We start from the raw sequence: 26,649 nt of genomic DNA on the forward strand, positions 1-26,649 counted from the left end.
GTTCCATCAGTCAGGATTAAAACGATCCAACCTAGTTCTCCTTGCTACTGCCACAGCAAAACCTCAGTCACGTCTTACCTTTATTTATTCATTATCATAACCTGATTTGCGTCATCTTATGACTTGACTATCCCCTTTGTAACTTTATTGACACTATATGCAGTAATATATCAGGCCCTTTTGTTGTCTGTTACTGGACAAAGATAATCATGTTAATATCACCTTATTACTGCCAAGGGACTTTCTCCTGTCTTTCTGAGGTTATGATTTTCACTAGACGATATTTATACCGAAAATCATCGATCATTTGATGACACTTGTCACTCTCAATTTCTCTCAAACCTAATTTCTTCCAGTATGAGTAAAGCAGACCTATCAGCTGATGTTGCTTTCAACAAGGAGACAGGCTGTTCATTACAAAACTTCCCATAAATTCAGTGGCTATATACCAACACATCTGAAGCATTACTTCAAAAGATCACCAATGAGATGTTTATGGTGAACAAAGGCATTCTTTATTGATAAGTTTTTGCTGAATAATCAAATACCAATACCTTCCCTATGCTCTAAAACCAGAACCCTGAAACGCGGTAAGAAATACATGACTGAGCATCTTTCACTGGATCCTTCATTCTCCAAATGTCTCTCACAACAGTCCAGAAGAAATTTGCATCACACATTTTGTGGACAAACCACTCTTTAATCGTAGAAAGAAAAGTGTTTACATAAGCTGACAATTTCAGGAGGAAGAAAAAAAAACATCAGCAAATGTGGGAAAAAACTAATGTTTTACGATACCTGATTACAAAAGTTTAAAACATACACAAAAAAAAAGGAGTCTTCACAGATCACAAAGCAAAATCTGAGGCGGAAATATGGTTTAACCGGTTCCCCAACGGGGCCTTTGACAATAATAATATCAACATCAGTTTAAAAAAACAACAAAAGAAAATAAAAATATAATTACAAGTTTAAGAGGCCCGCATCTCTAGCTGCAGTGGCTGTGGCTGAAATGAGTGTGGGCAACAGGGATGGGATGGGTGCTGGTTTAACCATTTCAGACAGTTTATGCGGACAGATCACTGCTGTTGAAGCGGTCTTGGTCGTACACCTCTGCGACAACTTTGCGCCCTCCGAACCAGCGGTCGTTGAGGGCCTGGATAGCTTTGTTCATCTCCGAGGCCAAGGAAAACTCTACAAAGATCTTGACGATGATATCTGCATCCTCCTCCTCGCCTTGCTTTTCCTGGTATATGATGACTCTGTTGACGGCACCAAACTTGCCGCACTCTTCTGTCACCTCGCCCTCCAGGTCGTCGTCGATGTCCTCTGGTCCCACCATGTTCCGGAGCACCATAACCGTGGACTGGGGAGGAGTGAGAAACACAAGTGATGAGTAAAACGGATTCATTTTGCTCAAATAAAGAAGTAAATGAAAACTTGGTACAGAGCTATGCTGCCCTCTTGCCTTCCATTAATCCTTAATAATTAAAAAAAAAAAAAAAAAAAAAAAAAAAAAAAGAGTGACCCCATTCATCAGACGGCAATGTGACATCATGGGTGCAAATGAAGAGGTGGCCCAAATCCAACACCGCTTAGCTAAAACTGGGCTGGTCTTTAATTTTTTCAGCTGTGATTTCAAGTGCAAGGCCTGAATTCACTTCTATCAAAATAACTATTTGTACAGTACTTGGCAAAAAAGTGTTGTCAATCAGTCAATCAATCAATCAATAAAACCGCAGATACTACAAATAGAAAAAAAAAATATCGGAAGTAAAATTCATCAGGGAGGACGTTCCAAAGAATAGCTGCCGTGACGTTTAAGCCTGGCCTCGTTCAGTTTTAAGTCCGTGATTGAAGGCCGCTGCAAAGGGATCTAAGGTTGCAGGTTTAGGCTCATAAAGGTTAAGATGTCAGCGATAAGCTGATACTAACCAGGCTTACAAACTGACCAGCAAAATCTTTTCACAGGTGATCAGTGAAGTGGTGACTGGATTGACGTAATGGGATTTCTTTTGTCAGCACCAGTTAAAATCCTACAGTCTGCATTCTGCACAAGCTGAAGGCACTGGAAGGACTTGGTTTCAGCAAGAAGAAAGACATTTACTGTACTCTGGCAAGAGGAAATTATGCGTGAACGACTGACTGAAGTGCAGAACAGACAAAAAAAGCAGCTTAATTTTAGCACTGGTGACAAAACAGCACAGCACAACTCTGCTTGAACAAAGCTTAGCTCGTTCAGCAAAGATAACATTTCTGGCAGCTGGCTTTGAATTACACTACAGAGAGAAAAGTTAATTTTGAATCAAATCTGTTTTTTTTCTGGGGCCCAAATGACTTTACCATTTCTAAAATATCAAGCGTGACTTTGAAAGAGTTTAGGATGAAGGGAGATAACTGTCCCTATCTTTCACTCCTGTCTGCCAAATCTCACCTCTGATTTCCTCAGCAGTTTCTGCATGACCATGTGTCTGGCACTGCTGCCCGAGATGCTCATGTGCTCTTGGTCACTCAGCATCTCCTGCCCCGTTCCGTCCTGCAACATCTCTTCCTTCTCTTCTTTCTTCTCTTGTTGGTTTTGGCCACCAGCCATGGCTTGATTAGACAGGACTGGTGGTGATGCTAGCACAGGATTTACAAGGCCCACCTGGGGAAGCACTGGCATTGGAGGCCGCACTGGGGTCACACCTTTTAGTAAAGATAGATTCACCACAAAACACAGAGTCGGTGACATCAATAGTGCAAAACAGACTGTAGTTTTCTGAAAACTAATGCTAAAATTGAACATGACTGATTCACCTGGGAAGCCTAAACAAAATCCTTGTTTAAGGAAATTCATAAGATAGTTTTACATTGAACGTCATACTAACTTTAAAATGAACTTTCTAAAATGTTTCTGCCTACTTGCCATCCTACATTACCATATCCAGATATATCTGAAACTTTGGATAACTACTAGAACTACTGAACTCAAAGGCAGTTTTACTACATCTACAGCTGTATTTCAAGTTGGTAGTGTTCAGTGTTAGGGGAGGTTTGAACGTCAGATGGGCACAGGTGTTTTTATGCATGACTTCCAGCCATGTGAGCAGTGTGGTCCAACTACATATACAAACCAGTATTTGACACAGACCTCTATGTTGCATGCAAGCTGGTCTTATCTTTTTCTGAAAATCATACAATTCTTGATTACTTTGAACATCTGTTACACACTCTATGATATCCTGCAAAGAAGTATGCACAGATTTAAGTGATATGAGGATGTGGCTGACTGAGGCTTCAGCTCACCGATAAATGGGAAAATAAAAACACAAGTTTCATAAAACAAACAAACAAACAAAAAAACACACAACAAAACCTGAAATTCTGGAATATCTGATCACCTCCACAGTCCATAATAATGAAAATTTGACCAATTCCGAGCACATACTTATGGGATGAATTAACATATATACTTAACACATTGTTGTTGCTTTCTGTGATGGCAGGATATCTATTCAGATCTTGATTTTTGACTAAATGAAACAGTTTGTGGCTTATTTACTATAAATTTTCTAAATGAAAACATCAACATACATAATTGGCCAAGAACAATTAAATCTTTCACGATTTTACATCAGCCACTTACTACAAATTTGATCGGGCATTCTCAGTACACATCCAGGATGGAGCATCAGGCACACATGCTTAGCAAACAGTGGCCATTACAAATGATGACAAACACTCTAGTCAGTCAAACTAAGACGGCTAATACACCTATGTAAGTGCATATGCCATTTGGTGTAAAGAAAAAAATGGTTGAAATTAAGAAACAAGAAAACATGATTTTCAAAAAAACAGAATAATACTTAATAGATGAAATCTGTAGAATAAAAGGAGGTGCATTAGGCAACTCTGAAGCCAAGTCGTCGCTGGCATAAAACAAGTATCAACAATCCAACCGTTCCTTGTCCAAAAATGACAACACTTGAACACTTTATGATGTCTTAATACACACCTGTGATGACCCCTGGCGCCTGGGCAGCCATGACAGCCTGAGGTATCCCCATCTGCTGACTTAGAAGCTGGGGCGCAGCTAACGCCCCCAGAACTGATGCCCCGGCTACAGCCTCCTTGAGAGAGGGGGGGCCGGACACATTAGGCAAGGGAAACACACAGAACACAGCACAAGGCAGCACAGTCAACGATCACACAGCATGGCACACGGTGAGCTCAACCTTACCTCTCTTCAGGGGAATAAGGCTCACTACAGTACTTCAGTATAGATTCTCTAACAAATTCAGTTAGTTTTCTTAACAGACGGTAATTACAGTATTTAGATAATAAAACTTGTCAATATCAGTACGTTACACAAAACACTATTTACTGTTGGTCATTTTAACGTTCGATCTTGAAAAACAGTGAATCAATGTGTGTGTGCTCTCTGAGAGGTTAAGGTTCTTGCACACCCAATCAGTGAATGGGAGGGTTGTGTTATACAAAGTTTATAAAAACTAAATTAATCTGCTGTTGGAGATACATTCAGTCTTGAGTTTTTTAACTCATTACAGGTATACATATAACAAGCTATACTGGCCTAGGATAGATAAGATATGTCCCCTAAGATATCAGTTATTATCCAGGGTTTTAAAATAAACACTGGTGTAAGGAAATTACTGTTCCCATGTTATAATTACAGAATATGTGACCTTCTCCCACTCACATATCAATATTCTGAGCTCAAAATTGTATCTGTGCTGCTGGTATCATTAATTTAAGTCTAGCTAAATCTGAGATATATTTACCTGGAAGGCCATTAAATCCCTTTGGAAGGGATTCATACTTGCCTGGGCCGTTATCTTAGCGGTAGCTGCCGCTGCGGCTACAGCCGCTGCAGGCGGCAGACCACCAGGAGTTGTGGGGGTCAGCAGTGGCATGGGTGGGGTCACAGCCTTGCCCACCCGAAGATACTGACCCCCCAGGTCAAAGAGGTTCATAGAAGACACAGCGTCCAGGGCCGACTGTGGCTTCTCATACTCTGCAAGTCAATGAAAGGACCAAGTTAGTAGCAGAGCGATGGCCACACAGCAACACGACAGCTTGAGGGCCTCCCTGCTCACCAATGAAGCCAAAGCTCCTGTGTCGTCCTGTGGTGGGGTCCCTGGCTAATGTACAGGACTTGATCCTTCCGAAGGCCTCAAACACACTCTTGATGTCATCATCTGACAGGTCAGGGTGGACGGATGCCACGTAGATTCGGTTAAAGGCGCGCGCCTCCTCTGCCAGCTGGTCAATGATGGGTTGCGCCTGACCGATGTTACTTGGCCGCCCCACCTACAGCACAGATCATACCAGCACAGGGCTACTGAATAGGGGGTCACAGTGCCAACTGAGAGCGCATTACCGAAAAACCTCTAAACGCCTGCAGCACCAACTTTCAGAAATGCCACTAGATCAGCTAAAGAGACTCTTGGTCCACAAACGCAACAAAAAAATGTCTCTTGCTAAGTATGCACTGGTCACGCTTAGCTGCATCTCCACTTGACCACCCCGTAAGGCCCAGTAAAGGAGACTTGAGACATGAATACGCTCTTTGAAAACTCCTACATCTTATCATTCTCAGCCTGGCCACCAGCCCCATTATAGCCTAGCAGCCAAAATGTTATCTTACCAGGCTACAGTGGGGTTGGTTTACAAGCTGGACTGAGTTCTTTAAATCCAACAATCTAGCACTACAGTCTAGCACTTTGTTAACTTCTTGTGAACACGTGGATTTAAGAAGTCTATCATTTAGAAAAGCAGAACAGTCCCACAATCTTGTCTTCCTACATACATTAGCCTATTGACAAAAAAAGCACAACATTTTGCTCCTTCGACCTTTATCATATGAAAATTGTAAATTATCATGCACACTACTTATTTCAAACTGTCTGACTCTAAATTGAAATCCAGGCTGATTGTCAATCAAAGGGGCCTCTGAGGGAAGCCTGCAGGGATGCAGCTAAGACTGAGCAGCAACACTAAACACAAAGCTGATCACTGTAATTCCTGGTAACTACTCTGAAATTAAGGAAATGAATCATCAGCTTGTAACTGCACTGTAACAGCAGAGTGTGTCTGTTCTCGATTTTTTTTAAAAAGTGTACGTGCAAAACTGTGCAACCCACTTTCCATATCTATAGTAAGAAATATCACTCAACCAAATTACAGCGCAACTACAAAGCAAATGCTACACTTAACTGTGATAATACCAAACAAGGCGATACAGTCTGACTTAAAAAATAAAAAACCCACTTGATCAACTTCATGCATAGTGTGACTAGCTGAACTAGTGGCAATGCCGCTAACGATGATCGCAACAAAAACCCGCGCTACCGCCTCCTCCTGACAACGGCCTCTGTCTTGCTAACCCTGAGCCCCAAAAGGCTCTGTTAAAACTCCCTACACCAGACGAGTATCTAGGTGTGACTGGATCTGTGCTGCAGGTGGGGCGGCCAAGCAACACCAACCAGGCGCAGCCCATCATCAGCACATCTTGGACACAGAGCAGCGCCACGCGCCGCTGGGCATCCTACTGGAACTGGTCACTAAAACAACGGTGGTGACATCATGGAAGCAGAAACACAGTACAAACAGACATGACACACTACACACACGCTCACACATAGATACACACGCACCTGAAAACCAATGGACATACACAAGCAAAGAAAGAGAGAAATGAGAACGTCTTTAGATACTTTCAGACATTGAGATGACACCAAATAAGTAATTTCACAAGTCATTTATGTAACACAAAAGCAGTGAAATGACAAGTTGAGTCACCATCCCAAATGCCAGGAAGGACTCCATATCCCCATCCCACCCAAACACCAAGCAAAGATAAATTAAAATAAATAATGAATAAATAAATAAAAAGTTAAAAACAGTGGTACGTATCAGGTAGTTTCCCTCTGTCCTGGTGATCATCTGTAGGATGACATCATCCACTCACCTTGATATTTCGCCCACCAAGCATGACTGAGTTCATCTGCTCCAGTGCCAGCTGTGCAGCCTCTGGCACATCGTACTCCACGAAGGCGAAGCCCTGCACGGACGCATAACATGGAAGAAAAATACATAGGACACAAGTACAGACAATGAAACCTAAGGCTGTGTTTTCACAGTTAGCTGCTGCCTGGGACAGGTAAGTTGAGTCGACAACTTTAGCAAAGCAGAAATTACACAGAGTTCTATCAAATGGTGAACGCCACTGACCTTGTGCTTCATTGTCACAGAATCCCAAGACATGTCAATACTCTTGATGGGGCCAAAGGGGGCAAAGGCCTGTCTAATGGTGTCCTCACCAAGTTCGTAGTATATGGAGCCCACATACACCCGACACATGATGGCTAGAGCGCGCTGCCGCTGAGCCGCCACCTGCCAACCAAGGAGAAAGACACATAATAAGCATTAGAGAGTCGCAGAAAGGAACAGAGACACACACACACACACACAAAATCAATCTAGATGTGTATGAATAAATGGTGATCTTAACAATAAATTCTGAATTGCTATGTCCATCTGTGAGATAATTAATGTGAATTTACTGCTGTGTGTCTTTCCCCAAAATAGGCATAGAGGATAATGCCAAGTTAGGGAGTCTGGATATAATTGAGTAATAATGTAAGGTAGTCAATGGACAAATAATTAACAATACTCGCTAATATGTATAACCTAGAGTGATAAAATCTATGTCACCATTACAGCCACGTGTAATTATCATATGGCCTCTTTTCTATTACTATGTCAAACAAGTATGGAGGAAAATACATTGAAGAAATTGACATGCACAGCCCTCACTAAGATTTGGCTTCTGTAACTGACCTGTAGTCCAGGGATGCAAGTAAGGTAACAAAAGTAACGGTGGAGTTCAAACGAAATCCATACAAAGTCCTGATGAAAGCATTTCACACTTATGTCTCATGTCTCTAAGGGGAGGGATGGTTTAATCTTTGACAGCTGCTGTTATTTCACTGAAGTCTTTAATTCAGTCTGCTTATAATAAAATTCTGTTACCAACAGGACAGCTAATAATAGCATAATTCATGACATAATGGGAGGATGACTTGCTCACTGACAAAAAACCTTGACTTTGAGATGGCCAAAAAGATCCCTGTTCCAGCAGTTCTCTCATTTTGGTTCATCAAAGGAACTGTTATCCCTCTTAAGTCCCATGCCAAACGCTTTTCCAAACTTTAAATTTTCAGGAACAGCATATTTTTCAAGGAGATATGACTTTTCTCACATTTATTAACTTAGCCATGTAATGGCCAAACTGCTACAGCTATTATATTGTTCAGAAAAATAGCTATGCAAGCAAACCCATTGTCAATCTCACAACGCCATGTGCTATGAGAAATTTTATTTATAGTTGTTTTATCTCAAACAGTTATGAAAATGGCCACAGGTGCACTAGTAATAGATAGGCATATTTTCTTGTAAAATATGCATTCTTTAGTTAGTTAAAAGGGCAGGGGTTGTAGCCAAAGCAACATTCAAGAAAGGTAACAGTCCTTTTCCATCGGGAATGCGCACAGAAAAAAATTTAATAATCTATTGACCGATTGTAAAGGTGAGAGAGGATCTCCAAAGCCCATTGTCACTGCTGCCATCTGAAAGACAGTAAAGACGAAAAAAGTGCTGAAAAGTAGGTTAGATATCCCTTAGCTTTGTTTTTCAAAAGGTCATTGCTTTGCTAGATAGACAAGAGCGTTTAGGCTAACACTATATTCAGATTCTCCCGCTAAATAACATACAGCTTGGGGAGTTGCCTCCCCTATATACAGCAACCCATTACAAATCACCACATAGCACTTCAATAAACATATGAAAAGAGTTTGTTAAAAAGTGCAAAGCATTTAACAAGTTTATCAATGCCTTTGTGATGATCTTCTCCATCTGAAAGAGAGCAGAAGCAAAAGCAAGGGCACAAGGTCTACACATGGTCTTTTTTCCCAGCTTGGGGGAGAGGAGTTAAAACTTCCTAAAATGCTTGAACAAAACAGAGTTCTGAGACAAGAGATGTCATAACTACCAAGATATAAAAGGCTACATTATACTCTCTAACGTCAAGGCTCACAGGTGACAAGGGTATTACGAGGTTTTGGTCTGAAGGTGTATCAGAAACATTTTACACATCTCACCTGCAGGTTTGTAAGTTGTTGCTGCTGATGGGCAATGGTCTGCTTCACCAACACACTCTTAATGCTCTGTTCCATGGCATACTTCTTTGCCTGGAAAAGTAAGACAAATGTGGAATGCATCCCATATACATTTCAACCACTGATGGTTAGAAAACTGCATTTTAAATTGTTAGCTATAAAACATTACAATTCATCTCTAATGTATTTTACTTCAAGGTACTACTACTGATGTATGAAACCCTAAAAGGCTTTGCAGCATAATCAAAAGATAATTGTTAGATACATTATTTTAAGAAGGTGACGGTTCCTTCTGCTTCAGGTAGATTTAATATCTTCAGATGTGTCCTGACAGTGAAATCATTCAAAAACAGAAGGAGTGGGTTCCTTTTTAGAATGGTTTATAACTAGATCTGGCATCAATCAAGCTCTTTGTGCAAGTTTGTTTGTTTATTAAAATTAAGAGAGTACAATGTGACAGAGATGATGCTGTTTCCTACCCTCTGCAGCGCCTCCTGCTGCTCCGGGGTGAGAGGCGGCAGGCCAAGCTTCGAGCCTGTGCCTTGTCCATTCTCCATCGTCAGTGCTTCACTTCCCTGCAGATCAGAAACAGTCATTTAAAAAATAATAATAAAAACACCCCAACAGTTCCTCAGCAAAACCAGAGGCAGTACACCATCTGAAACACTTCATAACTGTTTGCTGTCACTGTCACTGCAGTTTTTTGCACTTTAGATCTATTATTCATCTACTGCACCAATCATCTATCTACTGCACCAACAGCACCTTATTTATGTACATGGTGCAGCCACCCCCTCCAGGCTATTTTTTTTTTAATCTTATTTATTTTTTATATTAGTATTTTTCTACAACATAAGCTAATTTGTCAGCATTATAGGCTATATAATTGTTTTAAACTAACGTGTAGTGTACGGTCCATTGTTTCATGCTCAGGCTGTTTTAGTGTAAGCTACAAATATGGTGTGCACTTCTAATTTCTAATTTAGACTGTGTTTTTACCGCATTGTGTATACTTAGTGTACTGGGATGATTAAATTTCCTCCGGGATCAATAAACCTATCAAGCGGTGGATAAAATACAGCACTGCATTTCCACCTGCAGAGGATTGCTGCTTGTAGTAAAGGTTACCTCACCTCACACAGCAAACAGTAACATTAGGTTGACTCTAGCATTCATACACCCGGATTTAAACCCGGCGGGACCGGACAAGCTCCTTACCTACGCAACCCGCTAATGGCTGGGTCCACCAGATTGAGGCAGGAAAGCCCCCAAGGGGAAGGAGACTGGTGGGGAAGCTTTAACAATTCAACAAATTCTACGGAAAAGAAAATGCCTTCAGACTAATAATAAGAAAACAGCCAGCTAACATAACGTTACATTATAAACTACAACAGCACAGCTACCCAAGTCTGTAGATTGAATGAAGTTAGCTAGTGTTAGCTTGCCGCAGACGACTGCTACTCACAAAGTGGCAAATGTGTGGAAATAGCTAACGTTAGCTGGGTAAAGCAGCGTTAATAAGGTGAGGTTAGCTTTAACGGATGGACTGTTTTCAACCAACATTAGCTATGTATCCATTACAGCACGGTATTATTAAGTGTAAAGTTGCAGCAAACAGCGTCAGGCGGTTGGGCCCAGTAACTGCTGCCTGCTACTCGGCTAACGTTAATGCTATCTTTGTGCTAGCAAGATTAGCCACTCTTATTAGGCGTGGAGACAACTACACATCCCCAAGTTAAACACACTTTTAATCTACAGGTTCTCCGGTGCGATTAAACAGTGCAAGAGATCTAAACTACCAAGTAAGCAATGATGATAATAACTATAATATCTTTCTTTAACAAGACAATTACCGCAGTCTCCGTAACCGCCATGAAGCACACCTTCTTCGAGGGGCCCACACCACCAACTACTATCGCGAGATCTTCACATTCTTCATTGACGCCATCGCGATGGAGGAAGTCTCGCGATGCCAACTGAGGCTGCCTGGCGCTCTTATGGCGCTCTCCGCCACGGAGGACGTGATTGACATCAAATACGCCTGTTCCTCTTTTGTACCACAGTACATTTACATTTTTAGCACATTCATTTATTTTATCACGCCACAGCTACGCTATACTACTAATAGAATAGAGTAGTGTATTTTTATTCCTACTTAATTCACTCAATGAGCATGGATAGTGGAAATTTCTTAGAAAATAGCAAAGCTAAATAGCACTTTCGACACACGGAAACAATAATTTCTGGCCTTTATAATAAAAAAAAAAAAAAAAAAAGTCCCTAGTCTCTAGTTCATGTGTGCCGAATTTTGCCAGTTAATGACCGCCATGAGCATGGACCACAATAATCCCGGAATATATCAGTCAACATTTGAAAACATGAAAATAAAGCATCAATTCAATGAATTAAATCTGCTTCATATGGAATACGTTGACTATAGATATAGAAATATACATACATGCAACATTTTTACCAGTCTATAGGCTTTGCCAGTACACCACTGTAAAAAACTGAAAGCCTTTTATGAGAAATATACAGTATATTAAAGAAAATACAATACAACCATTATCACCGGATTTCCTTCATTTTGTACATACACATTGCAACAGTAATCACAAATTAAGATGGAGAAATTAAGCACTATGATATTAAATAAAACAATACTCCTTTTGTGGTAGTAATAAAGGTGTGGTAGTGCATAAAGTAGCCTAGAAAGAAAATGATATCTTTATATTTGCTCTCTTATTTGCTGATCAATATGAGTCCTTCACTTTGCATTATCCAGAAATGCATCTATCTAATATACAAAATCAGAATAATGTTCAGGCATAACCCACATATTGTCACATATCGTTTTATTGTCATGTATTTAATTGCAGTAGCTACAATATTTAACAGAGGTTTTTAAGTAGAACACATCCAAAGCCAAAGTTTCATTCAACACATTCACGGGAAAAAAAAAAAAGAAAGAAAGAAAGAAAAAGAAAAAGAAAAAAGTCATTTGACACAAAAAATAAGACTGATATGGATGGTTTATAGTCTTTGCACAGTCTAAACATTCATTTTCTTGGTCGGGTCCCTTCTGGAACTGAACTCGGACTGACAAAGGCAAAATGCGAATTCTTGAATGGTTTCAGGCTATTTAAGACATGCAGCTTACTAGATCAAACGAGAGCGATAGTGGCACTGCTTTGCATTCAAACTGTATTCAAAAGTAAACCCCCTTTAATAGCCACCAAACAAATATGTACACGACGGCCTATCGGTAAATGTCTGGGAGAATTAAGGGCTCCTCTCTTAAGAGACACACTGATAGAAGGCTTGACACAGAGTATATTAAGCAGTTAAGCGATGACTGTACAGGAGTGTCATTGTTATGAAACCGCAACTTTACAGACCTAAGAAACAAATGTAGCATAGTCAAGAGATTGTGATAAAGAAGAGTATACCGCTGAAGACTGATCGGACAAATTCACAACTGCTTCTACTCTCCGATGCCTTCATTTTATTTTTATTTTTTTTAAAGGAACAATCCACTGTAATAGTAAATGGGCTTTTACTCTGCAAAGATGATTTATTGGCAAGAAAATCGACCAGAGATGAAGGGATCTGTGTGGTTTCCAATATGTTAGGTTATTTTCAAAGTTCATTTTGTAGAGTAGATGTGGTGCCGGGGACTCAACAGGTTCAACACAAATATTGTAGTACAATTGAGGCTTTTGTATGTGTGTGTGTGTGTGTGTGTGTGTGTGTGTCTTACAACCCAATCTCCACGGAAATTATTCAATGCTTATGCACAATAGTAATATGTCCTGATTACAGAAATGACAAACTGACTACAAATATAAATCTTTAAAAAGATTGTGGGTCAATTTCCCCTTTTAAATGCTTCTAGATTCATCTACAAAATAACTTTAGTCCTCAAATAAATTTCAGAATGTATTGGAAAGAGGGGGAAAATAAGTGCAGCAGTAATATTAGTTAACAATATGATCATTTTTTGCCATTATGTATTGGATCCCATCACCTTGTAAATTGATTTTCACATTATACAATGCCCCCGTTTCTACGGGCGTACACTGTGCTTCCCAAATTCACTGTGGCTTTAGGCTTTATATGAGCTGCAGCTGTTTGCGATTTGTAAATACTGACTGCAGTGCAAAGCATTCATTACTCTGATTCCCAGTGTACAGTGGCTCCAGCTCTTAATGGTCCTGTTGTTACCGGGCACCACGCATAAAGATCATCTTCACATTCACATGGGCTGAGTTTGTGGATTCACGATAAAACATGGGAGCTGTATCTACCCCGATCTGAAATGATGCATCTGTTATTAGTACTGTAAAAGTCTGCCTGCAGGAGTTATATTCTTAATTGCCACATTTGTACGAAGCTATTCCATTTGGATATTTTGTTCAAAGTAGGCTGCTATTGCAGGCACTTTGCAAGTCTTTGGCTTTCAGAACACTTTCACAGGGAAAACCCTTAAGAGCACTACAGGCTAAAAGAGAGGCATCATCTCATTGCTCATCACTACTAATGCTTGGAGACATTTAGGCGTAGCGTGTTTAGCACTGGGAGAAATAGCCTTTAACCCAAGAATGCAGTGAGGTGTGTTACTCTGCAGGTCGTACAAACTAAACAAAAACAGGCCTGTGTAATGCTCCTGTGGTTCACAGTAAAACAGAAATAAATAAGTCAACTGAATGAGTATGTGTAGTATTAACAGCGCATGTTGGACGGAGTCTTTAAAAAAAAATTAATAAAAGGTTCTGGCTAGTGCACAATAGAGCTTTTTAGTAGTTAAATTACTGAATCCCTGTTTAAACTTTAAAGTTAATATTCGCCAATTCCAACAGACGTGGGGTGGGGTGGGGGGGTTCAACAATAGTAATAAAACGTCCTTGTGAAAACGTAGCAGATGTATTTGTAATCTGAGCGAAACAAATCCATTCTGTCTAGTGGAATTACGGAAAAGATAAGTCGTCAAAATATCTTAAGGCATGATAGCCCTTTTAGGCAGGGAGTTTGTCAATCTTCCACTGCACTGTGGGATTGCTGAACACAGCCATGATGCCTCTGGTCCTCCAACCAGAGGAGCGTTCGGTTCCTCTTTCAGTCCTTGGCCTTTCCTCCTTCTATCTAGGATGATTTACTGACTGTCCAGGCCCAGCGTCCTTCTGTGTTTGTCCCCTTATCCCCCGCTGGGTCGGCCCCCTCTGAACCTGGCTGTGTGAAAGCTGCCTGCTGCCCTCTCTCTTCCTCTCTGCTGGAGTGGTCAACGCCCCAGGCCCTCCTGTCCGGGCCAGCCACTGTCACGACCCCTCCTCACTGCGTGGTCCCCGAGGCGAGCGCCCTGACCCGGTGGCGACTGATGGCATCCTCCAGGAACCCAGCCACCTTCTCACTGTCCTCCTGCACAGCACACACAATATGAGCTCGCAATGTGTGTGTAGTGTGCATCACCATGTCAAATTTACTTTTTAAAACCACATGAGTAGTTGTACTGTTATGCTGAATATGTATTCAACTGAATAAATCAGCTAATAGAATCTAAATTAATAAAAAATGTTCTAGAAAAAAAAACTAAAGAAACACGTAACAGTATACTATGAACTGCAACTTTTTTGTCAGTTTGTTTTAGAATAAATAACAAATAATACTGCTGTCTGATTTTTTTTTTCAAAATGAAGAAGAAAAAGAATAATACATTATGACACGTTTTTTTTAAATAGAAATAACATTTTAACTGACATAACCGAATCAAATCATTGACTGAAGTTGCAGTTCACAAACTTGAATTGAGTACAATCGCTCCAAAAAAGAAAAACTGCTCTGACAAGGTGAATCAAATAGAATCACAGTTGAGCTTAATATTCATACCCCTACTCATGATGCACTGTTACGAAGCATACTGTGTTGTGATATCAACTGCATCAAAACATAAAATACTTTAAACGTGTTCCTGATTTCTGTCAAAAGGCACAACAGTATGACATCTACAGTTACTGACTGATCGTGGAATAAAAATGAAGAGTCCTTGATATCTACCTCGTTTATGAAGGCATAGTGAACCAGTTCACTGGCAAGATCTTTGGAGGTGTCAGCTGAAAGTTTTACATGAATTTTGTCAGTCACAGGAAAAGTGTATAAAAATCAAATCTTTTTTTTCCCCCCTAAAGGTACAGAGGTGATTGTCTTACTTGGAAGGATGTCACAGCTAAGCTGCCGATGGAGCTTGTCATCCATCTTCAGAAACAGAGACAGCTACGGAGAGAGCAAAAGGTCAAAAGTCAGTCTGGATTTATGTTTAATCATCATTTTATTGCATCACACACCCTTCTAACAAAAGACGTATCATTCTTGGGCGCTATATAGCTCTGCAGCAGTAATTATACTGAAAAACCTGTAATAATATGTGACTCACATGAGTTTTGGTCCCTTCTTCATTTGACTCCAAGTTACAGTGCATCTGAATAACCTGCAACACCATCACACACACACACGCACTATTGTCAGATATCAATAAAGACAGCTCCAAGGCTACACAAAAACATGTTCAAAATGTCTGGAGTGATAATAAACAGACGGACAGTCACACACACACACATATGCGAACGCACACCAAGAGGCTAACCTTCCTCGTCTCTGTTTCTTGGGGCTCAGGAGTCGGAGTCTTGACTGTCTCAACCTGCTCTTGAGACAAGGAGAGCGCGCGGGGGACGGGGTGCGGCCGGGACGAGGCGAAGTTCATCAAGGGGTAAATCCCATTCCTGAGGATAAAAAATGGACAACGTCTTATCCTCTGCGGTTTGGGATACAGCAGTCTTTAATGAATGTGGTGCTATGATTTGAATGACTTATTCAGCTGCACTTACTTGACATCCTCCAGGAACTTGTCAAGCTCTAAAGGGGACACGTGGGAGTATCTACAGGATGTGAGGGGGAACAGTAAGTTTTAATCAATCATGGTGCATTTACTGGCAGTCAGAGACGGGATGTGGCTGTTTTGGTCTTACTTGAGTTGAACTCCTGGTCTGTCATCGTGTTTGATCTCTGCCATAACAGCATTGGGGTCAAAGGACTTGGTCTTCTCCTCGACACAGTTTTCTGGAAGCAGATCTGCACAGAGAGAGCGGGTGTCAGAAACTGATGCAACGCCAGTTTGAATATTAAAAAGCAGGCTGCTAAAAATTTCATGCGCATATGCTGTTGCAGCAAATCATCCAACACCTATGGGAGAAAAGTCACCTTTAATCGTCGACTGGATGTCATAAACCTCACAAATTTTTTTTTTTTGCTAAAATATGTGCAGTTACAATTTGTTTCCCTTTTTTAAAATCCCCTTTAATTTTTAATAATTTTGAAATACAGTATGCTGTTAGTAGCAGGACAATATGACAATCATCTAGGTCATTTGACTCAATACCTGAAGATTATTATTTGCAAAAACAAACTGACAGTGGCACTGCAACTGTAATATAGTTTATTACTGGTCCACAACACCTGATCAGAGTTTTGTTTCAATTCTAAAGCTTTCCAGCACCTGGAGATGATCACAATCATTTTCCATACTTTAACAGTGTTTCCAGACCTGCATATGAACCCTGTAAATATGATAACAACCATTAAAAACGACCTGATGCAGTGAGCGTCTTGTGTGGCAAGCTTCAGAGGTTCAGAGGTGAGAAACTCACACTGGTTGCTGATGAGGCAGTGGGCGGCCAGCAGTTTGAGGGAGTGGACCTCGAACAGCACACGGTGGAACAGGAGGTCGTGAGCTGTGGGACGGAGCTTGGCTTCATGACACACACACGCTTGTGTGAACTCCTGCAGGAACCAATCAGATAACAGGATCGGGCTGAGGCAAACACATGACTGTACAGTGTGACCCAGTTTATTTAGCACCCCTGCATGTTGACTCTTTATGTGTGTATTATATGAAACTGCACACTGTCGCTGTATGTTACATGACAAAAACATATCAGCAAGGTGGTATGTAACATGTGAAAGCTGATTACAAAAATAAGGGGTCTGACTATATCATCCTTTTTAGCTGCACTGGTGTTTATTTAGGAACTGGGGCATCAGTGACACTCACTCTCATGAGAGGGTCTTCCAGAGATTGACCTGCATTGGTTATGGCTTCCTTAGACACAACGGTATCCCCATTAGCCTGGATCTCCAAAACTGCCATCTAGAGGTACAAACAATCTGTTCACACAAACACACACACACACAGATGGACATTTTTCTGCAAAACAGAGCCAAAGATCCAAAGGACCGCTTTCTCTCACCTCCAGAGCACAAATCCCAAAGGAGAAAATGTCAATGGCATAATCATCTTGGCCAGCTAGGGAACAGAGAAGGGGAAGCAAGGAAGAGGGATGAGGGTTGTGACACACAGAAGCCTTAAAGGAATATTTCACTCTAAATTGAAGCTCAAGTCAGTTGAAACTCTGAACAGAAATTTGGAGCAACACCAAACACACAGCAAGCTGGCACACTTAGATCCATCTCAGCCTCCTCCCAAACTACAGACAGATTTTTACAGCTCCCAAACTCAGCATAAAATATTCATCAAATTTCTCTGAAGCTGCTTCGTCACCAAATGATTGCACTGCAGGATCAAAAGTCCAATATTTATCTCATTATCTTCTATGTTTCCCTCCTCCTATTCTTTTTGGATGGACTGTTCTGTAGGATAATGAGGGTATATTTTATGGCGCTCAAACCACATTATTTTGAAAACCTACATATGAAGGTCACACTTACAGCCATATTCTGGAGGGAAGAAGTGCAGGTTCCTCTGCTCGTCCCGATGGGGCCGCCCTTTGCCATGAACACTGGCTTCAGGAAACACTGAGGGGAGAAGATAGTGAAAAAATAAAAGGAAATAAAAGTATTCGTACTTCCTTGACTAGAAATAAGAAGTGGGCATCTACTAGATTATCAAAACGAATAAATAATAATAACGATGATGGTGTAAATGGTGTTTACAAGAAATTATATAATTCTTACCATTAACAAACAGTCGGTGCCAAACTGTGCAAAGAAAATAAAGCATAATTATTTACATTTTAAGGTGACTGTATTTCATGCAAGTGGTAAATTGTGGTAAATCCATTAAACCATAGCCTAAGCATGCAACGTGAGACCAATGTGCCTTGTAATAAGATAAAAAGCCCTGCTGGGGGCAGACCTGAGCCGATCTTGATGAGGCCGTTGTGCTGGATGAAGATGGTGTCACAGGTCAAGTTGCCATGGATTATGGGCGGGTCACATGAGTGTAGATAGCTGCCAGTAAACAAAAATATAAATAAATGAAATAAAAATATTTAGGCTCTTTGTATTGATGTGGTTTTAGAGATTTCTCTTGTTAAAATCCTGAGGAAGAAATGAATTAATACCTGAGGGCGGAAAGAATCTGGGTGCACCATCTCTTCCAAGCCTAAAATATTGTGTAACAGAGTAACATGAGTCCTAATAGATACTGATTATGCTGTACTATATGAAAATGCACTATATTTACTGCCATTTTTAGTCATAGATAATCATCTTTTTTTTTTTTTTTTAATGGCAGTCCTGCATTATGACACAGCACACAGCAGAAGACGTACACAGAAAAGACAGTGAGGAAAGAGAGGATGAGATGCTGGACGGATTAACTGGTTTCAGACACACTTCATCGTGAGCTCACTGAGCCACCAGGATACACTGTTACGTCATTTCTAATCCTGCTGGAAATATGGATCTGAATTTGGATTAGAATGCAGTACCATGTGCTGCCACCACGGGACAGGCCGAGTGAACACTCCAGCGTGAGACTGGCATTTAAAAAAAAAAAAAAGAAAAGAAAAGAAAAGAAAAGAAAAGAAAGAAACACTGACCTTCACATTCATGGTCTTGTGGTTCTTCTTGGTTTTCTTCAGAAACTGTTTGAGGCTGCCTGACGACATGTACTCTGTGATGAATATAACCTGCAGGGTCACAGATGGAGGAGGTAATTATTGTTGAGTCACGGGTGTGTGTATTTGTGTGGGTGACAAAGAAAAAGTAAGAGAAGGGGGGTAAAAAAAAAAAAAAGACAATATGGGAGAAAGAAAGCGAGGCTGAGATGCGGCAGAGAATGCTGGGTAATGAACTCTCACCCGGGCCTGACTCTCCCTCATGTCCAGCCAGTACTTGTGGAACTTGACAATGTTGGGGTGCTCGACCTGCATCAGGTTCTCAAACATCTCCTTGATCTTCTCCTGAAAAAAAAAAAAAGGCATATCAGAAACTCCTGGACACGGAACAGCCTTTAAACCTACTAGTTAAAGGAGCAGTTCACTCAAAACACGAAAAAGATCCATTTCCCCATTTCCCCTCGAGCAAATTCTGTGTGATTTGGTTGAGGTTTCGAGTCTGCTGTGATCTTCGTTTCCCAGTGATTGGATTTTCATTTTTCATGCTGAAACTGTTAAAAAAAAATGTACATGCCGAGAATTCAACAGTAACCAAGAAAATGTATCCCTCTGCCTCTAATTCGTTCTTGTTTGGAGTAGATGGATGCAGTTTGCTGTTGTTATTCAGCGGGAAACAGTTCTTTGCTCTCATAGCCTGTGGAATATGTCAAATTTCACTCTCAATGTTTTTAGGAAAGAGCTGCCACTGTTGAGTTTATTTTTTGACACTTTGAGCTCCACAAATCAATATCTAACCAGCCCTTTTGTATTGGGGTGCTGAGCGACAGGGAAGACTGCAGTAGACTAGAAACCTCACCAAATCACCCAGAAATTATATGGATGGATAGACTGCACTAGGAGTAAGTGGGAATATATAGGATATCTTTTTTTTTTTTTTTGTAGTTACAAAAACAATTACAGTAGGTCTTTTTTTCTTATTTTGCAGATACTTTCCAAGATACCAAAAACGAGAGCTCCGAGGTACTCCGTCTTGCAAATAAAAAATACATTTAGTTAATCATTAGAAAAAAGCATGTTAAAGTAACAGGATACTAATGCATTTCACCTCAACTGAGCCAAGTAAACTTCTGCAAAGTGCACCTCTGTGCCTTCTGACGCTGTTCCAAGCAGCTTCCCCAGCCTCTTAGTTTTTTCTACTTTTATCTTTTGGGTGAACTGTTTCTTTAATGTAGCTGTAATGACTTTATAAGTAAGAAGAAATACGGTACCTCCTGTGCTTTGAAGACCTTCTTGTCAGAGAAGAGGACCTCGTTCCACACTACCTCCACACCCTCCTCCGTATCCATGGCCAGGGAGGCACTTTCCACACCGGGGACATTACCCTGGCTCACCTGCAGGGGGAAGCACACAGACAGAAACTCATATTAGACCCACCATAATGCTAGCACTGTGGCTGCCAAATCTGACGCACCAGTTTATTGCTAATTTTAAAAATAATTTCACACCAGAGGGATGATGCTACATAAGGTCAGGTGCAGATTTCAGTGCTGCAGCTACAATAGAGGGAAAATGACAAAGCAATTTTTATATAACAATGCGACAGACAGTACAGTCAGAGAAAAAGGGGGAGGTGGTTGTGTCCATCAGGGCACCGTAATACCCAGCCAACACTGCCATCACAGGCCAAGCTCCCTGTGGAGCCTGGAGGAGCCAAGTCCAAAGAAAAGAAGGAAGAGTGGGCGGGAGGGGGGATGCTTATCCAAGTCCAACCCAGGCACATGTGATGCCCAGCAAACCAGCATCGCCATACTACAGTGGGCACAAAGACAAGAGGAAACAGAACATGCCGGTTTTCCCAGACCACACAGAGCACAACTGATAAGCCTTATAACAAGGGAACACAAGCAAGCCCTGGGAATATGCTCAACGAAAACATGGCTGAATAAACCAGACATCACCCCTGCTAACAAAAAAAGCATCTGTTACAGGGCTACAGGCCAATCATTCAGAGAGCTGATGCAGGTCGCGCTCTAGCTTCTGAACCGATGATCCACACTGAAATAGCCAGACAATTTCAAGTTCATCCCTATTTTGTGCAGTGCCACAGTGCACATTTCTTCACATAACATTTCCTGTCCTATTAACTAAGAGACATACTGCAGGAGATTATAGTGGATTCACCCTCATAAATCTGTGGTAAATGGAAAATGTTAGAGCAAATTCTCAAATGCAGGCACAATCATAGATCAGGTACAGGTTTCAGTGGCAGCGGATTTGCACATGCCCAGAAGCAACAAAGGTTGTTTCTGCGGGGCACAGATACAGTTTGCATCAACGGTGCATCAGAGCTCTTCATTCTGAGGCCTAGAATCCTCAACAAATTCATTTTTCCATCCACTTAATGCATGAAAGGGGATCAGTGCGGAGAGATGAGATATAATTCACCGATTCACAGATTTGAGGATGCTAAACACTGTGGCGCGACCAACCAGACTCAGATCGAACAGGATGCTGTACAAACAGTAAATAGACAAGAAGGAAGAGGGAAGAGGGGATGAGTAATAGTGTAAAAAGGGGTGAAGGGATAGATTAGAGGGAGAGGCAGTGGGGATTGTGGTTGAGGGATTTAGAGAGGGGAGATGACAGAGGAGGTGGTGCCGGGCGTTTAAGGACTGCAGAAGGCAGGATGCGGCGCCGAGTGCATGGTGAGGCCCAGCTGTAGTGTCTGTGTCTGGGCGTCTGTGTTAGTAATCTGGCAGGCACAGACCGCCCTGGGCTCTGTGGCAGACACACCACGAGGAGGCATTAACGCGGCAGCAGCACAGAGCATAAGACTGCTCGACACAGGATATTACTGCCTTAGTTGGGCTGACCTGATGTGCTCTCCCTCGGCGAGTTTCTGAGGGCAGCAGGGTATTACAGAGAGGCTGTTTTTTTTAAACCACTGGGACTTGTCTCAAACTCCAATGATAGCGAGCATCACCTTCCCGTAGTGTCCCTGAACGGGACGCTTAATCCCTACCAGCTACTGAGTTGCCTTCCTGTAGATGAATCTGACCTCTGACCTCCCTGTGGAGCGAGGCAAGACAAAAGAGAATCTCCTCACAGGGATCGATGAAGTATCAAATTATTACATCTACTTATTTTACACAGCTCTGTGAAACACTCTGTACTGACTGGTCAATGGCAGCATTCTGCAGACTGATATTTCTGAACTACTGCTAAGGCCAGTCACGTCAAGCAGGTTTGATGTATCACTCTGCACAGAGCGTCACTGCAAGTCAGTAAATACTGGTCACATCTGAAGTAACGATCCTATGTAAAACTATTTGGCTTGCCACAAATTTTGTCCCCTTTCTAATCAAGGCTTGGCTGACTACATCATAAAACCACTGCTGGCATTATACATTTGAGGCCTTTAAGTATCGCAAGAACAAGTATTGTGGTAGTGTGACAGTCCTATAGGGATTAATCGGGGAGGGGAGGCACTTTCTGGCAACTCCATTTACTCCCTAACAAGGACACCTGCTGCAGACATTATAGTATGGATACCACTTTTATTTTATTCATTTTCATGGGAACATGATATTTGATTCATGTAGTAAATGAGGCTTGTGGAGAGGTGCAGAAGTGCCATCCAGGTTTAACGTAAACGTAAGCTACTTCTTATTTGCTGTGGATGCAAATATGGATGAGACGGATGACTTGTTTGCTTTTCAGTGACTTTTCCATGATTTCTCTGTAAATTTGATCTAAATGTCTGTGATCAGTTTTTTGAGCTGCCACTGAAAAGGTGTGTTTTAACACTGCATATGTTGTGAAGGTCAGTCTGTATTGTGAACACTGTATATGATCCTCTCTAGAAAAAATGAGCAACAGACATACATCTACATGAGTCTGTCCTAATTATGGTCCGAGCTAAAGTCACATGATTTGTCATCAGTTTGACCAAAAAAAACTGGATAGTGTTTACACAAAGGTAAAATAAGCCATTTTGCAACTTCCTTCACCAAACTAAGACATATGGATGCATCAACACATATCCTAAAGTGCCACAACAGTGTTTCAAAATTGCTCTGTCAGTCTTGCTGCTGCTATTTTAGTTAGATTTTCAGGACTTTTCCATAACTGCAAAATGCATTTTCAGAATTATTTTTTTTCCAGCTTTCATCATGACGGTATGAACCCTGTCACACAAGACAATGCGCATGCAAGTTTTTGATGCACCAAACTAAAAAAAAACGTGTTTGCATATCATTTTCTCAAGGCTTTGCGTACATGCAAAGTCCCTCTGAATGCTTCAGTGCCAAATCATTGCAGAAACATAAAAAAAAAAGTATCGTTAATCAGCCGTAGACAGACAGCGCATGAAATTACTGTCACTGAATTTCATGAATCACTCCTCCTTATCTGATCACATGGAAGCCCCCCGTCTGCTCCTTCCTCCCCTCACACCTGGAGCTTTGTTTCCCCTCATCTCTCGTGGAGGATGTGCACGGAAACAGCCAGGCACGTGTCTTTAAAAATATCAGCAAAGTGTCTCTATGAAATAACCGAGGATTTGCGCAGAGCCTGATGCCAGGGGAGCGAGCTGAACAACTATTATTTGGGCTCCTTTTTTTAACACCCAGTGAGTGCTCATTACCGCTACACACCACAGAGCTCCATTTGTACGACGCTCCTGCCAGCATACGTGACATCATCATCATCTCGGTCGCAGCTATGAATGGAATCAAAATGGCTCTCTGTACCAGATTCAACAGCAAGGGGTTTGTTCATCAACAAGCATACACCCAAACAGCGGTACCCACCCTACCCACGGCACCACCTTAAATACCACACAGATGACAGCCTGGCACCCAACCAGACTGCCGGGACTGCGGCTTCTGCCCGTGTAGCACAAAGCTGTGGTATGTAAGGCGCCTGTTTGCGCGTAGCACGGGCAAATTGGTATTGACTGTTCCTCCAAATTTCTAGGAAAGCTGCCTTGGTTTTCTGTAAGAGTGTTGGCAATCACGGCGACCACTAAAGCTGCTATGAATATCGTCGTTACTGTATTTCGTACACTTGGTAGACCACAGACATCTTGGTGTTGGTGAAAAATGTCAGTCAACAGAGAGAGAAATGTTGAACCAAATGGTCTCTAACCATGGCGGTTTGTTCATTGCTCAACGCACGGTGCAGCTGTCCCGCTCTCTGTAAGGCCAGAGGAGCTTTCTTTAGACAAGAAGAGAGAGGGAGAGAGAGATGACATATAATCTCTGTGCTCTACTCCCACTCAACAAGGGATGATAATCTGATTACGGGCATTACAGGGCTAGAATGCAGTGCCCTGCCATACGGACACCAGTGGGACTTCCACAGTTTCAGTGGTATCAGGAGGGAACCATCTCAGTTTCACTTTGGCGTCAGGGTTTGGGTGTTGTTTGTTGTCTTTAGATGTAGAGAAACAGTTGGTCCCCTGTCCCTGGGTGTACGCCCCCGGGGGTTTACTGGGGCCTGTTGCTTGGTCATGGTAGTGTGGGACTGGTAAACAGCATAGTATTTCCTGGGCCCTGATTGGCTGGTGGAGGGAGGTGGGTTCAACGTGTGGGAAGGGATTTGAGGATCACATGTTGATGTCAAAACAACACCAACTTCTATTCTGCTGTTTGGTGTTTTGCTAGATCACCGCCTAATCCAGGTAGAACCGGTATCTTGAGTGCTCTCACATGATCTATATCCTTACCTCACTGCAGAAAATGTCTCTCTAGTGTGGTTTTATCATCTGTATTTTTAAAATAAAAACATTTTCAGGTTCAGTACCTTCACGCAAAATATTGTTCAGATTTTAGTCAGATCATAATGTCAAGGTATCATAACAATTAAACAACAAATCCACAAATTGAAATAAATCTCGTTCATATGTTGTTGTTGTTGTTTTTTTTTTTATTGTTATTCTTGCCATGTCCGTGTGGTACCTGAATGCCTCACTGGATGCACGTGCCCTATTTAATTTATTGGCAAGGCCTTGTAACAAAACACTGCCGCATACCTGCTTCACAGTGTTGCTCTGCAGTGAATGGACAATGAATCCAGCACAAGTAAACACGCTACAGCAGAGCAACTTTACTTTCTCTCAGATCCCGCCTGAGCCCGAGTGATCAGCACGGCAGATTACCCACAATCCACCGCCACGGCGTGCCATTATTGTCAGCAGAGGGTTACAAGGAGAGGTGAGTGTCAATACAGCGTGAAAAGTACAACCTGGACTTTATCCACCATACATTTAGAGCAGGGTAAATAGGATTACGGTATAGAGTGTAGGCAGTGGCCAATTCAGAGTAGAGGAAAGTGCGTGGATTTGATTTCCACTACGCAGCGTGATCAGAAGCCCTGGCGTGCCCATCTGCAGCGACAGGGATTCCAAGTGGGATCTCATTTACATGTGGCACAAGGCCAGCGTATTATCTCAATATTAGAAAAGAGGCCTGATGAGTCAGACCAAAACAGAGTGGACAGAGGGGAGATTAGCACAGAGGTAGGACGGGAGGGGGGGGACACAGCTATAGTATGGCAGCTCTTTGTACGCAAGCAGCGTCTCTCTCTGTGACATGACGGTAAAAAAGAGTAAATGAAAGAGTGCCTTTGTCTGAGCGCTACAATGTGTGCGGGTTCAAGGCCGATAGTGACAAAAGCCTTTGTCTCCTACACGTCAGCATCTCGCCTCCACTGCGCCTCCTCCCACTCCCACCTCATACCTAGATGATGAGCTGAGAGGCCGCTGGGTGCCGTATAAGCGAGTTGCATCGCGTTAATATTTAATATGCAGAACCGGCAAAAGACTACACCCAAACAATCTGCATGACGTTACACTAAATGCATGTTTTTTCGCTGTATGTAAATGAGTCCAGGGATCTCTTTCACTTTGTACTCTCTCTCCCCGAGCTTCTGCTGGCTTCAAAGACGAGCAGGATCAAAAGACTCGCACTGAAATGTTCTGGATATGGATATCGCAAGTAGAGAAATGGCTTATAACTCTATAATGTGTATCTGGGAGCCAAAAAAAAAAAAAAAAAGAGCACCAAAGTGAGATGCAAACTTGTAACAGTGCCACATATTCCAAATGCAAAAAATGTTATATTCTGCTATGTTACCAAAAAAAAAAAAAAAAAAAAAAAAAAAATCCTATTCTGATTACAGTTACTTGTGAAAAATGAGGATTATTTACAGGAATACTTCTGAAGTGAATGTGAGAATTTCAGAAGCACATTTAAATAAGAGCAAATGTGGCACTGAAGATTTTTTTTTTTTTTGTCTACAAAGCTGAAATAAATAAGCTAAATTTGACTTTTTTCACCTTTTCTAATCTGTACCTCAGTTATGGCACAACAAAGTAATCAGAATACATTGCTGAATTTGGATAAATCCCTTGGATTACATTGCAGTGACTGATTAGTTTCAATGAGGCAACTGTAGTAGGGTACATTAAAAGTCACTCACTCTGTCATGCCCAGTTAACAGCAGCCCACTGACAATAAACAGCCAAAAGGGAAAACATTTTGCTAGAAATTACATTA

General features: G+C 41.6%; 2 protein-coding genes across 7 annotated transcripts in view; both read right to left on the minus strand.

Moving 5' to 3' along the window:
- Window positions 1-496: 496 nt before the first annotated feature.
- puf60b (poly-U binding splicing factor b) lies at window positions 497-11,169 on the minus strand. 5 transcript variants are annotated; one of them, XM_030079706.1, is made up of 12 exons: window positions 11,036-11,169; window positions 10,401-10,497; window positions 9,662-9,757; window positions 9,165-9,254; window positions 8,583-8,633; window positions 7,237-7,398; window positions 6,974-7,066; window positions 5,100-5,313; window positions 4,785-5,017; window positions 3,998-4,112; window positions 2,435-2,688; window positions 1,067-1,366 (listed from the first exon to the last, which is right to left on the minus strand). In XM_030079706.1, exons 3-12 carry the CDS (start codon window positions 9,737-9,739, stop codon window positions 1,067-1,069), a joined length of 1,590 nt encoding a protein of 529 aa, XP_029935566.1. In that variant the 5' UTR covers window positions 9,740-9,757; window positions 10,401-10,497; window positions 11,036-11,169. The 5 variants fall into 5 exon arrangements, with proteins under 5 accessions (XP_029935565.1, XP_029935568.1, XP_029935566.1 ...); XM_030079705.1 differs by lacking the exon at window positions 10,401-10,497 and having other exon boundaries at window positions 497-1,366; window positions 11,036-11,056; XM_030079707.1 differs by lacking the exon at window positions 10,401-10,497 and having other exon boundaries at window positions 4,827-5,017; window positions 11,036-11,157.
- An 851-nt stretch (window positions 11,170-12,020) lies between these two features.
- Window positions 12,021-26,649, minus strand: part of nrbp2b (nuclear receptor binding protein 2b) — a 33,083-nt gene continuing 18,454 nt past the window's right edge. Inside the window, exons 2-18 of one of the 2 annotated variants that reach the window (XM_030079711.1) lie at window positions 20,359-20,481; window positions 19,334-19,435; window positions 19,073-19,162; window positions 18,593-18,633; window positions 18,385-18,479; window positions 18,204-18,227; window positions 17,958-18,044; window positions 17,480-17,535; window positions 17,284-17,379; window positions 16,880-17,012; window positions 16,202-16,304; window positions 16,061-16,111; window positions 15,820-15,955; window positions 15,610-15,663; window positions 15,386-15,449; window positions 15,234-15,289; window positions 12,021-14,597 (exon numbers count right to left, since the gene is read on the minus strand). In XM_030079711.1, the coding sequence (XP_029935571.1) occupies window positions 14,511-14,597; window positions 15,234-15,289; window positions 15,386-15,449; window positions 15,610-15,663; window positions 15,820-15,955; window positions 16,061-16,111; window positions 16,202-16,304; window positions 16,880-17,012; window positions 17,284-17,379; window positions 17,480-17,535; window positions 17,958-18,044; window positions 18,204-18,227; window positions 18,385-18,479; window positions 18,593-18,633; window positions 19,073-19,162; window positions 19,334-19,435; window positions 20,359-20,481 (1,398 nt within the window). In that variant the 3' untranslated portion in view covers window positions 12,021-14,510. The remainder of the gene's footprint in view (window positions 14,598-15,233; window positions 15,290-15,385; window positions 15,450-15,609; window positions 15,664-15,819; window positions 15,956-16,060; window positions 16,112-16,201; window positions 16,305-16,879; window positions 17,013-17,283; window positions 17,380-17,479; window positions 17,536-17,957; window positions 18,045-18,203; window positions 18,228-18,384; window positions 18,480-18,592; window positions 18,634-19,072; window positions 19,163-19,333; window positions 19,436-20,358; window positions 20,482-26,649) is intronic. The other variant, XM_030079712.1, reaches the window with a different exon arrangement.

Source organism: Myripristis murdjan, chromosome 20 (genome assembly GCF_902150065.1).
Source record: "Myripristis murdjan chromosome 20, fMyrMur1.1, whole genome shotgun sequence".
Taxonomy (NCBI): domain Eukaryota; kingdom Metazoa; phylum Chordata; class Actinopteri; order Holocentriformes; family Holocentridae; genus Myripristis; species Myripristis murdjan.